The following is an 18083-nucleotide window of genomic DNA, read 5'->3' as shown; positions in this document are numbered from 1 at the left end:
AGACAGAGGTACCATATTTTTATTAGGACAACCTCAATTCAAGGACTTTTAATAGAAAACTGAATTACAGACTTGAGAGTATGTGCCTAGGCCAAAGAACTCAATCGGAACTTTTCACTGAGAAATGTAGGCAGTAAAACGGAACAGTTTTGATGTATGTAGCGTGAAGACCTGTATCTGTGTTTTGTAATAACAATTTCTTAACCTGATATGCTCAAGTAATTTTTGCGAGGTTCAAGTATGCATAACACTTAATTGTGCCGATTGTATGCATACCTATACGATCATAGCAGACTTCGAGACAAACAATCTCCATTAACCACAAATGCCAACCTTGAGTCACTTCAGTGGCAACAGAAGAATGAAAGTTAGGTTTTAATTGTCATTTAAAGGAAGGAAAGTTGACAAGAAATAACCCATCAGGGTGCCAATTCCAGTTTAAAAACAAGAGTATTTCAATGGCTATGCCGTCTCCCCATACCCAAGGATGAAGCCTCAGTAAGTAGAAAAAAAAAAAACCTTTCCACACATAAGCATGTTATTTAAATGGTTATGGCTTAGCTAGGAGTTTAAAAAAAAAAAAAAACCATTCAAGTTTGGCAAGTTCGGTTTCACAACTTTCACGGCCACATTGCCCCATCCTCCTTTAAGTTTGAACTTTGGAGAATGAACTATGCAAAAGGATGACCAAAAGATATCATATACATAATCGTCACAATGAAGAAGAATGTAACTTACTGGTACAGATCCATCTGGAAAACGCAAATGAGTACTCAAAATTATAGGTGAATGGCAACTCACCTATGAAACACGGTTTAGATATTTCAATGAAGGCATAACATGCAAAACGTATTGAAAAAAAAACAAAAAAACATTTTTAAAGTACTTTTAAAACAAACTACAGTCGCCAATGCATTTCGATCAGAGTACAACAGTTGATAGGCTGCTAAACCACATGTGAGTTACTGTAACTGACTCCATTTAGTCTGCACTGTTCAGGACTTCCTCAATGGAGTAGTACTGAAACCGTGGCATTGGAGGACCATGTTAAGTGACACAATTATGCAGCAAAGGAAAAATAAATTATGCAGCACAATGATCATATACAAATTATGCTCCACATTCAGTTCTATAATTTAGCTATTTTGATATCTGAACACACATTAATAAAAAAAGAGATGAACTACAGATTTCTTATGAAATACACATTCAGAAGATCCTATTCAATATGTGATTCGCCAGATAAATACATTTGTCTTCCATGCTGATAAGCAGGCCGTTAACTCTCAGTTGCACTTATTAGTAAAATAGTTGGAGTAAAACTAGCAATGGTTTATGCGGCAGAAAACAAGTAAATATGTACGCACTTCTTCAAATAAAATGACACTTTATTGTGTGTATTTCAAATAGGTTTTACAACGTATCTTCGGTTTCAAAGAGGTTTACTCTACGTTAAAAAAGTATTCCGCCTGGAAGCACCTCTTTCTATTAAGAAATAACCCTCTGGAACTGCTGAATACATTATATAATTATTACGTAGGTGTGTCACCAGGAGGCACATCAAGATTCAAAACATAAAGCTTAAAAAATAAATGCTGTGAATTTTTCTTATAAATTGTAATGCTCCTAACACAAATGCTGCTTTGAGGGCAGCACATGATATTTGAACATGAATTTACCAGGATAGTTAAACAAAACATTTTCATAAAGTAGGAATTCCAGTTTAAATTAAAGCTTTGAGCTGCAGGAAAAAAAAAACACTTCTCCAGTAGATCGACTGGGGGTATTATGATCACCTATACACAGTTCTCAACAATTTAGGTTCTGCAAACTGGAATCGATTGATGAATGGTGATCAATTCACTTAGGCGAAGTGAATGCACCCTCTGCACTCCAACTACAGTATTTCAGTAAACCTAACCAACATAAGAGAGACATATCTTTTGTTGAAATCGGCTTATTGTGCAACAGGTGTCTCATTATTAGTGTATCATAAGAGCAAAAATACAGTTTTCTAGAACCAAAGCAAAATCAAAATTCCAGTAGCCCTGTATAGATCAGAAAGGAAGTGTTTTCATTGCCATCAACCACACTAGGAAATAGACCTCTAGTTACAGTAACCAACTTAAAAGCGTCCAACTTATACAGCCCACTTTTTATGAGGCATAATGACATTTCACTTCATCTATTTAAAAAAAAAAAAAAAAAAAGTGTTATCACAAATTGGAGTTCTAATGCTCAGTCTGCCCCCATTATCTCCTATAATAGCTGAATCCATGCCGGCCATCTGTGAATGTAGTTCCAACAGTAATATAAAAAATACAGTTTAGGATGAACACTGCAGATGAGCGTGCATCTGTGGCAATCACAATGTATTTTATTATATACTTTAAAAATCTCATTCAAAGATGTTCACAGCTTTGCGAGAGTGGAACAAAGAGGGGGCCCGGGAAGAGAAAGAAGTGGAGAAAAAATACCCTAATAAGTACTGCAATGAAAGTTCTGCATCTGTAGTGGAAAGGATACATGTCATGTCATCCAATCAAAATAGAGTAAGACTGAAATGCTGCATGATGGGACAAACACAAGTAAGGGGATGAAAGCAATCAAATCAGGAGCAATAAATGAGAAGCAGACAAAAATACACCCAATAATGAATAAGGGTGTCATCCAAAACCCACTTGATGTATTTTATTGTTAACAAGAAGCCTTAAACAGCAAACTTCTAAAGCAGTGTCCAGGGAAGGAAGGCAAGATATGTATTCACATTAACCTCCCTTTCCCTCTCTTTCTTACATATTGCTGAAACTAAGAGCCCCAAACAGGAAACTTCATTAAGCAGTGCAGGCCTGTTTGTTCTTGAAAGTACCCAGTTATACTTCAAAATTCCCTTTTCTCTGTATTATGCTCCATACACCACTCTTCGATAGTGCATGAAGTGTATGCCCTAAACACCTTATGATAGCAAGCACACATCATATACAGGCCTCGGAAAATCTACTCGACCACTCGCAATGGCAAATCATATTTTATCAGGTCGAGCTATTTTAAGGACCAACTAACCCCTTCTGGCAAGTTGACAAAGAATAGGTGTTCTGTTCAGTCAGAAAGTGAAGGAGCACAAAAGATTTTTTTTTTTAATTTTGTTCCTGTCTTGTCACATTTTCTCTGTGTTCAGAGACAGAGGTCAAAAAGTCAGTTTGTCTTCTTACAATTACTTTTCCTTCTGACTGCAGAGTTCCAGGATTTTGTAAGGTCAATTGCCTGACCTGCTGACAAAGAGTGTGAGATGAAAGGCTGTAGGGTGTCAGGTTATTCCCAACACTAAATACTTAAATAACTAACATTTCACAATATATTTGCCTAGTTGTGAAAGCCCTTTTTTGTACTTCTATTTTATGAAAAAATATATTTTTAAGAGGAGGAAAACAAATCAGAACACTTTACTTGGTGATGTGCAAATGATAAACATAATTTATGAAAGCCACTTTTCACAGATTATTGTTAATACACTATATGGTTTTATCAGTAAAGCTGCAAGTTAGGGGGAAGGTTTTTGGACATTTCTAGGAATTTCACGGTCTGTAAATGAGACATCACACTTAAGTAATATATTTATTAAAAGCTAGTGTTTAAACATAAACAAAGGAATATTCCTGTCCTGCAATTCTATTAGTAAACTAAGAGGCAAGTCATGGATCATGTGTATCCTTATATGTGGGCTAGATTCTTACTACATATGGAGCAAAACTTTAGTCTATTTAATCAAACACAAATATTTTTTTTCAGTACAGCAGAAGTGCTGAGCTTACGTATTTGAATTGGCACTCAAATTTGAGAATGAAGAAAAGGCGACTCTGTAAACTAAAATGTTTGCCTAGGCTCACACAATTTGAGACCCATTTACTGGTCGAGTAGATTCATCAAGTTACTCAACCTGCATGTCTAGTAACGTTTTCTTTATTTTTCAGGGCCTGATTTAAATATCTGTAATGTGAAACTTTCATACAAATAAAGACTCATGGCACTTACCAATGTTTTTGGAGACTTATTAACAAATGGAAACTTTTCAGCCAGTATAGGCACTAGAAACCTCGGGGTCCTGCATAAAAAAACAAGCATAATTTACTCTGCATGTACTAAATTACTTATTAGACAGACATATTTTATGAAATGGTCAAAATAAACCTAACAGACTACAGGGAGTGCAGAATTATTAGGCAAGTTGTATTTTTGAGGATTAATTTTATTATTGAACAACAACCATGTTCTCAATGAACCCAAAAAACTCATTAATATCAAAGCTGAATAATTTTGGAAGTAGTTTTTAGTTTGTTTTTAGTTTTAGCTATGTTAGGGGGATATCTGTGTGTGCAGGTGACTATTACTGTGCATAATTATTAGGCAACTTAACAAAAAAAAATATATACCCATTTCAATTATTTATTATTACCAGTGAAACCAATATAACATCTCAACATTCACAAATATACATTTCTGACATTCAAAAACAAAACAAAAACAAATCAGTGACCAATATAGCCACCTTTCTTTGCAAGGACACTCAAAAGCCTGCCATCCATGGATTCTGTCAGTGTTTTGATCTGTTCACCATCAACATTGCGTGCAGCAGCAACCACAGCCTCCCAGACACTGTTCAGAGAGGTGTACTGTTTTCCCTCCTTGTAAATCTCACATTTGATGATGGACCACAGGTTCTCAATGGGGTTCAGATCAGGTGAACAAGGAGGCCATGTCATTAGATTTCCTTCTTTTATACCCTTTCTTGCCAGCCACGCTGTGGAGTACTTGGATGCGTGTGATGGAGCATTGTCCTGCATGAAAATCATGTTTTTCTTGAAGGATGCAGACTTCTTCCTGTACCACTGCTTGAAGAAGGTGTCTTCCAGGAACTGGCAGTAGGACTGGGAGTTGAGCTTGACTCCATCCTCATCCCGAAAAGGCCCCACAAGCTCATCTTTGATGATACCAGCCCAAACCAGTACTCCACCTCCACCTTGCTGGCGTCTGAGTCGGACTGGAGCTCTCTGCCCTTTACCAATCCAGCCACTGGCCCATCCATCTGGCCCATCAAGACTCACTCTCATTTCATCAGTCCATAAAACCTTAGAAAAATCAGTCTTGAGATATTTCTTGGCCCAGTCTTGACGTTTCAGCTTGTGTGTCTTGTTCAGTGGTGGTCGTCTTTCAGCCTTTCTTACCTTGGCCATGTCTCTGAGTATTGCACACCTTGTGCTTTTGGGCACTCCAGTGATGTTGCAGCTCTGAAATATGGCCAAACTGGTGGCAAGTGGCATCGTGGCAGCTGCACGCTTGACTTTTCTCAGTTCATGGGCAGTTATTTTGCGCCTTGGTTTTTCCACACGCTTCTTGCGACCCTGTTGACTATTTTGAATGAAACGCTTGATTGTTCGATGGTCACGCTTCAGAAGCTTTGCAATTTTAAGAGTGCTGCATCCCTCTGCAAGATATCTCACTATTTTTTACTTTTCTGAGCCTGTCAAGTCCTTCTTTTGACCCATTTTGCCAAAGGAAAGGAAGTTGCCTAATAATTATGCACACCTGATATAGGGTGTTGATGTCATTAGACCACACCCCTTCTCATTACAGAGATGCACATCACCTAATATGCTTAATTGGTAGTAGGCTTTCAAGCCTATACAGCTTGGAGTAAGACAACATGCATAAAGAGGATGATGTGGTCAAAATACTCATTTGCCTAATAATTCTGCACTCCATGTATATGGAAAGCAACAGGGTCTGGGTAACAGCCAGGCCACCATAACTTTTGTACTACAGAAGTGGGGCTTTAATTAGTTTTCCTCTAGTCTACTTCTGCTTTAAATACTTTTATCGGACAATTTTAGGTTTTTGACACCTGCAGCTTCTGCACTCAGAGCAGGAACTATGCAGCCAAATAAATGAAATGTTAGCTGAATCTATTCTGTACAGCTTTCATTTTTAATGGCTACTAAGTGAACTAAGGTAGTTTAAAGTTGGAACTTACCACAATATGCTTTTTATCTGATCTGGCCATTGAACAAAAATCGAAATATGGCTGTGAAAAGAGGTGCCATCATATCAGTTCAATTCCCTGGTCAGCCTCATGCATTTCCCTAGTCAACTTGAAACTCTGAGTCTGAATGAGATGCTCCATGATTCAACAGGCACTTGGCAGCAGAACTTACATTCTGTTGTCAGAGGTACACTTCCATTTCCTACCAAGCTATGTGGTGAAAGGTAGGCAGTGGCAGCAGGTTATAGGTCAAGGGATCCAGGCCTTCATACCTGCACCCCAGTGTAGGTCTACCTACTTGCTTTCCCCTGCCCTCCGAATGAGTGTGTGCAGCACATAATTTGTCTGCCTGGGGGCAGGCGATCTCATGTAGTGGGAACAGTGTCAAATTGGGGCACACTGCACGAGTATACCCAAGACCTGTCAGCGGACTCTGTCCTCAGGGAACCAGACAACTCACACACACTTCCTTGTGTGTCCTCTCCATGATTCTGTAAGATAAGGGTACTTGTCCAAATTCTAGGAGAAATGTTTAGTGACTGAAGTGCTATGTGATCAATTCTCCTGACTGCAAGGTCGTGGCAGGTTCAGATGTTACACCATAGAAATGTTCAAAGACAAGCATATGGCTCTAGAGTTCTCAGAATTAACGTCACATATGACCATCTACATTTGTTCACTACTTGTTCAATCAATGGAAGTGGGAAAGGGTATGTACAGATTCTTCCTCAAATAACTGACACAACACTCCAATTTGAGTGGGCATGGAGGTAAAACTTTGTTACTTTGGCATTATGTTTAATGCAAATCCATTTAGCAAGAGTGCTCCCCAAGGGAAATATATTTTCTATCAATGGTTGATGAATTTCACAATCATGTTTTAGCCAGGTTTACCTGCTTAAGCTGATGCCAATTATTCGTTCCCTAGTAGGGGATATGAGATGGATGGTGGGAGCATGGTGTGACAATGAAGAAGATCCAAACACACTACTGATTCCATCTGAAATTACTCACTCACTTGAAATTCTCAGCTGTTGCAAAAACTCTTGAAAACATAGTGGCCAAACTGCAACAGTTTCACAGTTCATTACCATCTAGAATCAGTTGCGGACACAAATTCCTACAACATCCTAATTTTATTGGACATATTGCCAGTCTTAAATACTGTTGATCATAAGATTTTAATCACCAGACTGGCTGAGAGCAGGATAAAGGAACTGCTGTAACATGGTATAAGTTGTTTATCAATAACTACATCAAAAGAATAATGCTAACTAATGTTGTCTCCACTCCTTTCTTCAGCAGAAACTGTGGTACCTCAGGGGTCAAAGTGTTCCACTTTCTTGTTCAAAATCTATGTCAGTCCTAATCTTTGCATCACCAGGAATTTTGGATGTTCTCTATACTCTTATGATGAGGACAAAAAGCTAATTTTCTGTCTAACTGGGGCAGAGTGCCTCATATCTTAATAGTCTACATTGATTAACATTGGAAAAACTCAAACAGGTTTAAAATAAATATGCACAAAAGTGAGATTATTTTAATATGCAGTGATCACACATCGTGGCTGGGTGATCCCTGGTCTATTACTTTAGACCCTCACCGGAAATCCTCCGTAAAGAGTCTTGATCTTCAAATTGACAGCATGTTTTGCAGCACCTAGAAACAACTAGACACCAAGGATTTTTTTTTTGTACTTGCGCATAAGGGGAGTGGCCCCTTGGGCAAGGGCCACTTCCCAGGGGGGCAAATGACTTTTAGGCCATTTCTGCCCACCCCTGATGTCAGATCGGCCTAATATTACGCTGATCTGCACCCCCAGGGGGGCAGAAATCCAGTAGACACACGGGATCCTTTTTTTTTTTTTTTTTTTTAATGTTTGGGGAGCAAGGGCAAGGGTCACTCCCCAGGGGGGGCAAATGATTTTAAGGCCATTTCTGCCTCCCACCCCCTGGGGGCAGATCGGCCTAAAATTATTAGGCCGATCTGCCCACGGGGGGCAGAAAACCACTAGACACCAGGGATAATTGTTTTATATATAAAACATCTTATCCCATGCCAAGCAAAGGGACATTTGAGTATTTTTGTTTTTTGTTTTACATTTGGGCCATGAGAGCTTGGTAACTATCAAAATCGTCCCACTTGGAATGGTGAGGGCTGCACTTTTTTTTTTTACTTTGGGAAGCTGCCATGTTGAAAAATCCACAAGACCTAGACACATCTGAAAACGAAACACCTAGTTGATTCCAGGGTGGTGTGCTTCACAAGCACCCCGCACCATTTCCTTACCCACAATGCCCTGCAAAGCTGCAACTTTGCTGGGAAACACACATTTTTCCCCCATTTTTGTGATGGAACCTTCCGGAATCTGCATGAATCCACAAAATTCCTACCACCCAGCATTGTCTCATCTATACTGATAACATTTCTGCTGCACTTATCAGCCTCAAAGTTTTTTTTTTTTCAAACTGCCCTTTTGGACCCTCTTTGGTTCCCCCTCAATTTCGACGTGTTTTTGTCACAAACACTTTGCCCACCCACACAAGTGAGGGACCATTTTTATCAGGAGAATTGGGGGAATGCTGGCGGAAGGACATTTGTGGCTCCTCTTAGATTTCAGAACTTTCTGTCACCGAAATGTGAGGAAAAGGTGTTTTCTTAGCCACATTTTGAGGTTTGCAAAGGATTCTGGGTAACAGAACCTGGTTGGATCCCCACAGGTCACAGAGTCTTGGATTCCCCTAGGTCTCTAGTTTTCATAAATGCACAGGTTTGGTAGGTTTCCCTAGGTGGCGGCTGAGCTAGAGGCCAAAATCCACAGGTAGGCACTTTGCAAAAAACACCTCTGTTTTCTTTGAGAAAATGTGATGTGTCCACTTTGTGTTTTGGAGCATTTCCTGTCGCGGGCACTAGGCCTACCCACACAAGTGAGGTACCATTTTTATCGGGAGAGTTGGGGGAACATAGAATACCAAAACAAGTGTTATTGCCCCTTGTCTTTCTCTACATTTTTTCCTTCCAAATATAAGACAGTGTGTAAAAAAGACGTCTATTTGAGAAATGCCCTGTAATTCACATGCTAGTATGGGCACCCCAGAATTCAGAAATGTGAAAATAACCACTGCTCCTCAACACCTTATCTTGTGCCCATTTTGGAAATACAAAGGTTTTCTTGATACCTATTTTTGACTCTTTATATTTCAGAAAATGAATTGCTGTATGACCGGTATAGAATAAAAACCCACTGCAAGGTGCAGCTCATTTACTGGCTCTGGGTACCTAGGGTTCTTGATGAACATACAAGCCCTATATATCCCCGCAACCAGAAGAGTCCAGCAGATGTAACGGTATATTGCTTTTAAAAATCTGACATTGCAGGAAAAACTTACAGAGTAAAACGTAGAGAAAAATTGCTGTTTTTTCACCTCAATTTCAATATTTTTTTATTTCAGTTGTTATTTTCTGTAGAAATCCCTTGTAGGATCTACACAAATAACTCATTTCTGAATTCAGAATTTTGTCTACTTTTCAGAAATATTTAGGTTTCTGGGATCGAGCATTGGTTTCACACCCATTTCTGCTACTGACTGGAAGGAGGCTGAAAGCACAAAAAATCGTAAAAATGGGGTATGTCCCAGTAAAATGCCAAAATTGTGTTGAAAAATTGGGTTTTCTGATTCAAGTCTGCCTGTTCCTGCAAGCTGGTGATTTTAGCACTGCAAACCCTTTGTTGATGCCAATTTCAGGGGAAAAACCACAAGCCTTCTTCTGCAGCCCTTTTTTCCACTTTTTTTTTTTTTTAGACAACATTTTCACTGTATTTTGGCTAATTTCTTGGTCTCCCTCAGGGGAACCAACAAAGTCTAGGTACCTCTAGAATCCCTAGGATGTTGGAAAAAAAAGGACGCAAATTTGGCGTGGGTAGCTTGCGTGGACAAAAAGTTATGAGGGCCTAATCGCGCCCTGCCCCAAATAGCCAAAAAAAGGCATGCCACCTGAGGGGGAAAAGGCCTGGCAGCAAAGGGGTTAATGTGACATCTGTAAGAGTATCCTATTAATGTTCCTGCCTCTATTCAGATAGCTTGACTTCAAAACATCTACTCTGTCTTCATGGGTTGCATTTAATAATTCCTATCACTGGCAAAGAGAGCAGTGCAGGAGAAGGAAAGTCCAAGTACTTTGTTGGGCGTCTCGTTTAAGCCATAAGACAGAGCTAGACTAGTCTTAACTATGGGTTGGATATATGTACAGCGTCCTAAAAACAAATCTTTGAAGAGGAAGATTAGGAAAGGTGGTGAGTCACATTCTAAATCCTGCCCATGTGTTTATTGCTCGATTCATCAAGAATTTCTGATACTACAATGACTAATGATAAAAATTAAGTGTCCACTAGTAACTCATTTAGAGTTTTAGGTTAATACACCTGCTTTCATGTTTGGCCTGTATTTGAAACTGACATTTTGTTTTTTCTTTCTGAAGGCAGACTGAGAGCACAGTTTATTTTTACTGTATACAAGGCTACTTCACTTATTCACTTCATTTTCTGTTTCTCCTTTATATAGAAGTCCAGATTATACATATAGTAACATGAACTGACATGTAAAAGTACACTAAAGATAGGTGGCATTGACATCACCTAGTAAGCAGCTTAAACGTCAACAAGACTGATATGACCATTGATACAGTCATTAAAAACCATTACAAAAAAGTATGCAAACACTTTAAACTTTAAAGAAAATCCACCCATGCCATATATATATAAAAAATAAAAAATAAAAGCTTTAAAAAGTACATGTTTAAATTGCTTACAAACCCTAAAAATCAAAGGAGAACAATAAAACATTGTGAGCTATTGTCTGCATATACTTACGAAGGTACATATCTGGCAATTATTTGAAGAGCTCTATGACATGCACTGAAATTTGCAGGCGGGCCTGTAAATGACAAAAAGAACGACCTTCAAATGAAACAAAAGTCTATTGGATAAGTTAACAACATTGAGGAGCATAATATCTGGAAGAGCAAAAACTACAGACACACAAGTAGGGTTCACAGAATACTACCTTATGCAGTAAAGTAACAACATAAATGTCTCGAAATAAGTCCCAAGTTTTCACAGAGAAAATAAGAGCTCTAGATATTACTCTAAGCTCCATAGGAATTTTAAATGACAAAATAATGCGAAAGCATTGGCTCTATTATTAATGCATTTGGAGTTTGCACTTTCTTAAGAAGAAAACAATGTGAAAAAAAATATTACATACGCATTAAAACACTTTCAATTGTATCTAATTTTTCAGTAAAACGGTTTCTTGATCTTTAAAGCTATTAGAAATATGAGCCACTGTTATGGCCAAGCAGAAGTCTTATCGGGTTCATTTCTACTGAGACAGCCTCTGACTAGGACCAAGATCTAGTACCTGTAGTCCAACAGTTTGCATCCTCTACCATTCAATGAATAAACAAAAGGCATCATTGGTACTATGTGACTACTGTGAGATGCTAGCATGAAGAGACATCTTACTGGATGAATCACAACCAGCTAAAATGCAACATGGAAAAATTATCATATCTGATAAATCCAACGCGTTGTCGTCAACAAACTGGTGGCTTGAGGGTGTCTCCCATCCTCCTCTATCCACCACCACAGAGAAAAACCTGGGGATAAGGTTGGACTCTGACCTATCATTCAGGCCACATATTCTTAATGTCTTATCAACTTGCTTTGCGCTGCAAAAAACCTTGAAAAGAATTCTTAGCTCCTTACCTCTAACTGGTTGTAAAACAGTGGTACTTGCCCTGATCACTCTGCAACTGGATTACGACAATTGTCTCTTCATGGGTTTGCCAAAATATCTTATCAAACGCCTCCAGATTAGCCAAAATATAGCAGCAAGGACAGTATTAAAGCTTATCAGAAGTAGCTCAGAGTCGCAAGCTCTTCAGACTTTGCAGGATCAGATTTAAGGCTTTTACATTGGTCTACAAGGGCACCGGGCGTAGGAAGCAAGCTATCTATTTAGTCTACCGAATTTAAGGGTACACTATGAAAATAGTACAGGCAACTCCTATTGGTTTACAGAGGCAAGCGTGCCAATCACAAAAGCTCTCTTTTTGTGGTAGTGTTAGCGAGCAGCTATGCTCATCAGTAGTGCTAAGCAACTGAACACACAGAGTCAATAAATGAGATACACCCTCAAGAAGGAACTCAAGACCAATTGTGTAGGAAGCCGGCTCTGTATGTACTATATCAAAATGAGCAATAGTGTGCACAGAGTCCAGGGGTTCCTCAGAGGCTTAACAGAGGCTAAAGTAGATAATACTAATGCTCTCTTTTGTGGTAGTGTAGTGGAGCAGTTAGGCTTATCAGAGGGTACTGCAAAGCATTTGTTGTACACACACAGAAAATAGAAGAAGCACACATTCAATGACTTAACTCCAAACCAATGGTTTTTATACAGCAAAAATATATTTTCTTGATTTATTTTTAGAACCACAAGATTCTAGTTGCAGGTAAGTACTTCAATAGATTCGTTTTTCAAACATGTATCAACAGTACTTTGTTTGAAAATCGATAAGTTATACAGTTTTTGAAATATTGGCAATAATCTGTTTTAAAACTAGACACTGCAATTTTTCAGCAACAATTCATGGGGGGGAAGAAAAGTTAGATCTTTTTACAGGTAAGTACAACACTTACAGTTTCCAGTCTCGGGGGTTAGGAAGTCCAAGGGTTGGAGTTCAAGTTAACCCTAAACACCCATCACCAGCAACACTGGCACGACCAGTTGCAGAGGTCAAAGTGTAGGCAAAATTAACATGGACTCCTATGGCGGCTGGAGGCACTCTGTTTCAGGGTGCAGGGTGCAGTGTGCAAACAAGGTGTCTGGTCTCCAATGATTCTTTGCCAATGACTACTGTCCCTGAGGGTGGCTACACTCTTCTTGTGTCCACTCTCTTAGGGGAAGGTGACACAATCCTAACTCATATAGGTCCCTGTCCTCCAACTCAAGATGGAGGATTCTGCAGGGAGGGGGTGTCACCTCAGCTCTGGACACCTTAGGGGTGGTCCTAGGTGGGGTGGTCACTCCTCCCTGTTTTACCTAATTTTCCCACTGGACCTCTTGCCAAAAGTGGGGCTTTGTCCATGGTGGGTGGGGGCAACTCCACTAGCTGGGGTGCCCTGAGGCACAGTAACACAAGGTTTGAGACTCTGATGCTCACCCCGAGGTGTTACAGTTCCTGCAGGGGGAGGTGTGAAGCATGGAATGAAAGAAGGTGAAACCAACTATGCTTCAGATGATAACCAGGAGGGACGGGACGGACGATGGAAAACCAAAACAAGATAGGCAAAGAAAACAGGGAAAAGCACACAGCTAAATGTTAAATCAATGGTGGAGGAAACTAGGGGCAAAAAGAGAGACCTATAGTTGACAGAATACAAGAGGTGGACGAGATTATCTGAGAGGAGCAGAGAAGACCATCTCACAATTGAGTCTGAGAAGCTCAAAGATCTTGGAGGTTGAGGTTGTGACACTATCGCAGTTAAAGAGTACGAGTAGTAGTGTTACTCCAGTTGGGTTGATGGTTGAAATGGCTAAGTTAAATGGGAGGAGTTGTGGGAGGAATTGAGAGTCTAGAGTCAAAACATTTAAAGATGCTGGATGGTGATGAGGCAAACTTTAGTGTTTGAAAAGTTTCAGCAATCCCGTCCACCATCTTGTTGTGTTTGCTATGCCCTGGATGGAGGATGCAAATTATTCACATGGAATATGCAGGGGCTAAACTCTCCAGTTTAAAGGCATAAGGTCTGGAAGGACATCAGTAACAAGAAACAAGAACTGGTATGATTATAAGAAACACCTGCTTGCAAGGGAATCTAGGTCACTGAGCCACCAAGAAGTAATTTGTGTAGTAGGTTGTCCTGGTGTGTGGTGGGTACCCAAGGTACTTACACCTTATACCAGGTATCCCATTTTAGTGAAGTGTAGGCAGTGTCTAGAAGCCAGGCTCTCTAGAGGTAGCTGTAGATGACCAGCCAAGGCTTATCTAGGAGACATGCAAAGCTCTTGCACTACCACTGTAGTCACACAGCACTTACACACGAAAGAAAATATTCAGTTGAACAAAAATAAAGGTACTTTATTTTTGGAACAAATCACCACAAAATACTAAACAGGTAACCCACCCTTAGGACGTAAGTAATACACTAAATACATACACTAGCAATCAGAAATAGGCATAGAAAGGGTTAGAAAACAGTGCAAATAGCAATAACCAATAGTGACGCTAGTGGAGCACAAACCATATACTGAAAAAATGGAATGCGAATAAGGTACCCCCACCTAGGTATGTAAAATGTGTAGAGGGGAGCTGGGAGCACTAGAAACCACAGAGGTGGGTAACCGTGCCCCCCAGTGACCAGGAATGCAGTAGTAAAGCACTGGATTTCCCCCCAAACCACCCAAAAGGATGAACAGAAGAATAGATGACACCAAGACAGGCCTGCAAGAAAACCAGCAGTGGATTCCTGAAGAAAGAAATCTGTGGAGAGACGGGATCAAGTCCAAGAGTCACAGCGGAGTCCAGGATGAGTAGGAGATACTACCCAGTCAGCTGTGGATGTAGGAGTTGGTCAACAGTGATGAAGAACAGGTCAGCACTGCAGCCCTGGAGTTGGAGAAGAGTTCCTGATGGATACAGATGAAGCCCCACGCTGGAAGGAATACTGCAGACGTGTGTCGTGCAGGAATTTCACCAACAAGCTTTGGCAGAGGCAAACGCACGGTTAGTGGAAAAGAGGTGTTGCCGGGGACCAGCAAGGCCCAGGAGGACTCAGCTCAGGAGGGGGAGTCACAGAGGACCCATCAGCGTCAGAGAGTTCACAGGAGCAGAGGCAGCACCCCCAGGACAGGGACACAGGAATCGCAGAAGAAGCCCATGCAGCACTACAAAAGAGAATCTCACGCCACAGAAGAACCAAGCAGGAGGCTGTGCTCTGCAGGATGGAGTGCTGGGGGCTCGAGCTACACATCGCCTGAAGATCCCTTGGAGGAGATGCAAACAAGCCTTGGCAGCTGCAAGAGATGCGGTGCATGAGGATACGGTCCTGCGTGGGAAGGCAAAGGCTTACCTCCACCAAAGTTGGACAGCTGGCAGAGAGGACCAAGAGGACTACTCTGTACCATCACCCGATGATACAGGATCCACGCAGCTCAGCAGGAGAGGGGATCCACGCAACCAGTCATCGCTTGTTGTAGGTGTCCGCGGTTGCAGGGAAGTGACACCTTCATTAAAAGAGAAATACCCTTTTCTTCTTCTGCAGGCTGAAGAGTTGCCGTCTTTTGAGGATGCATGGCGAGGACTCTTTTGCTAAACTGGCAGGAGCCCTGGAAACAATGTTGCTGAAGAGTTCTTTCTTCTTGGAAGCAGCTTGTCAGGTCCTGGAGGTTCCAGTCGCTGTTCAGGAGGCCAGAAGTCAAAGCAGAGGTTGGAGAGGAGTCCTGCTGGAATCTTGCAAACCGAATCGGAGGACCCCACCCAAGAGGGAGACCCTAAATAGCCCTCAAAGGGGGATTGGTCACCTAACAGGTAAGCACCTATAAGCAGGGGGCTCTGATGTCACCTGCATGGCCGGGCCACTCAGATGCTCCCAGAGTTCCCTGCAAACCTTGGAAACAAGATGGCAGAACCCAGGTACCCGCAGGAGGAGCTCTGGGCACCACCTCTGGGGTTGTGATGGACAAGGAAGTGGTCACTCCTCTTTCCATTGTCCAGTTCCGCACCAGAGCAGGGACTGGGGGTCCCTGAACAGGTGTGGACTGGTTTATGCACAGAGGGCACCAAATGTGCCCTTCAAAGCAAACCAGTGGCTTCGGGAGGCTACCCCTCCCAAGCCAGTCACACCTATTTCCAAAGGGAGAGGGTGTTACCTCCCTCTCCCAAAGGAAATCCTTTGTTCTGCCTTCCTGGGCTTGATCAGATCGAGCAGCAGGAGGGCAGAAACATGTCTGAGGGGTGACAGCAGTTGGGCTACCCGAGAAACCCTGTAAGACTGGTGGTAGCAAGGCTGGGGGTCCTCTAAGGAGCCCCCAGAGTGCATGGAATCATACTTCCAATACTTGCAACAGTATCGGAGTATGCATCCAAAATGTTTGATACCAAACTTGCCCAGGTTCGGAGTTACCGTTATTTAGCTGGACATCGGTAGTGACCAATGTCCAGTACATGCGTAAAATGGCGTCCCCGCACTCACAAAGTCCAGGAAAATGGATCTGGAGTTTGTGGGGGCACCTCTGCTCGTGCAGGGGTGCCCTCACACACAGGTACCTGCACCCTACCCTCTGGGCTGAGAGGGCCTACCGTAGGGGTGACATATAGTGACCTGGTGTAGTGACCTGCAGTGAAAATGGATGCCTGTACCCGTTTCACTGAGGCTGCAATGGCAGGCCTGCAGAACGCTTCGCATAGGCTCCCTATGGGTGGCACAATAACTGCTGCTGCCCATGGGGATCCCGTGGAACCCAAATGCCCTGCGTACCTAGGTGCAATATACTAGGGACATACATGTGGGGAACAGTATGCCGATTGTGGGGAAAAAGGTACAAGTTAGAGTACAGAGCAAAACTACTGGGGTCCTGGTTAGCAGGAACCCAGTAGACACAGTCAAACATACTGATAACAGGCAGAAAATGGGGATATCCATGGCAAGAAAGAGGGCACTTTCCTACACCCCCCCCCCCCCCCCCCCCCCCAAAACGAAGGCAAGAAGGATAACCTTGCCCAGATGACTCTTCATTGTCTAGCTGGAAATATCTGGAGAGTCCATCTGTACAGGAGTGGTTGCTCCCAGGTCTATGTGCCACTGTATAGTCCATTCCCTGTAGGGATATGGACCAACTCAATAATTTAGGGTTTTCTCACTTCATCTGGTCGAGTCATAGAAGGAGCTTGCGTTCTGTTTGAACAATAAAGTGAGTGCCAAAGATGTATGGCTTCAGCTTCTTCAAGGCACAGACCACAGCAAAGGCCTCTCTTTCTATAGCTGACCAACGCTTGTCTTTAGGGGTCAACCTTCTGCTGATAAAAGCAAATGGTTGATCCTGGCCCTCAGTGTTGAGCTGAGAAAGAACTGCCCCCACCCCTACCTCTGAAGCATCACTTTGGACAATGAATGTTTTGGAGTAGTCTGGGCTTTTTAACACTGGTCAGAGCACATGGCCTGTGTTTAAGATCCTCAAAAGCTTTTTGACAGCTAGCTGTCCATAAAACGTTTTTTGGCATCTATTTAGATGTGAGGTCATTAAGAGGAGCTTCAAATGGAGCCATAATGAACCTTGATGAACCTCCTGAAGTACTCAGTGAGGCCTAGGAATGCTCTCACCTGGGTCTGTGATGTAGGGGGAGTCCATTCTAAATCAGTCTGGATCTTCCCCTGTATTGGTTGAATCTGGCCTCCACCTATCAGGTGGCCCAAATATATAACCTTCCCCTGCCCTATCTGGCACTTAGAGGCCTTGATAGTGGGGAGTGCCTTTCGCAGAGCCTCCAAAACATTCCAGAGGTGGACCAGGAGGTCATCCCAGGTGGAGCTAAAGACAGCTATGTCATTGAGATAGGCTGCACTATAGGCTTCCAAACCTTGGAGAACTGTATTTACCAGCCTCTGAAAAGTGGCAGGTGCATTCTACATATCAAAAGGCATAAGCGTAAATTATTAATGCCCTCCAATGGTTGAAAATGCAGTTTTTCGATTTGCATCCGGTGACAATTTGATCTGGCAATATTCTGCAGTCAAGTCTAGGGTGCTTAGATACTTGGTAGATGCCAGTGTATCTATTAGCTCATCTGCCCTAGGAATAGGGTGAGCATCAGTCTCTGTGTCTGTGTTGAGCCATCTATAATCTCTGTAATCAACACCGAACCTCATTTCCCTTTTTCCATTCTGTGCGTCAGGTTTTGGTACCAGCACCACTGGGCTAGCCCAGGGGCTGTCAGAGTGCTCAATCACTCCTAGGTCTAGAATCTTTTGCACTTCGGCTTTGAT

At 41.9% G+C, this 18083-nt stretch overlaps 1 protein-coding gene across 3 annotated transcripts in view; it reads right to left on the bottom strand.

Annotated features, from left to right (window-relative positions):
* Nucleotides 1–18083, bottom strand: part of RRN3 (RRN3 homolog, RNA polymerase I transcription factor) — a 418208-nt gene that overhangs the window by 334525 nt on the left and 65600 nt on the right. For all 3 annotated transcript variants that reach the window (XM_069210184.1, XM_069210185.1, XM_069210186.1), the window contains exons 7-8: nt 10908–10971; nt 4033–4102 (exon numbers count right to left, since the gene is read on the bottom strand). In XM_069210184.1, the coding sequence (XP_069066285.1) occupies nt 4033–4102; nt 10908–10971 (134 nt within the window). The remainder of the gene's footprint in view (nt 1–4032; nt 4103–10907; nt 10972–18083) is intronic.

This window comes from Pleurodeles waltl, chromosome 10, assembly GCF_031143425.1.
Source record: "Pleurodeles waltl isolate 20211129_DDA chromosome 10, aPleWal1.hap1.20221129, whole genome shotgun sequence".
NCBI classification, from domain to species: Eukaryota; Metazoa; Chordata; class Amphibia; order Caudata; family Salamandridae; genus Pleurodeles; species Pleurodeles waltl.
The sequence above is the reverse complement of the archived record's forward strand: the minus strand, read 5'-3'. Positions and strand labels throughout refer to the sequence as shown.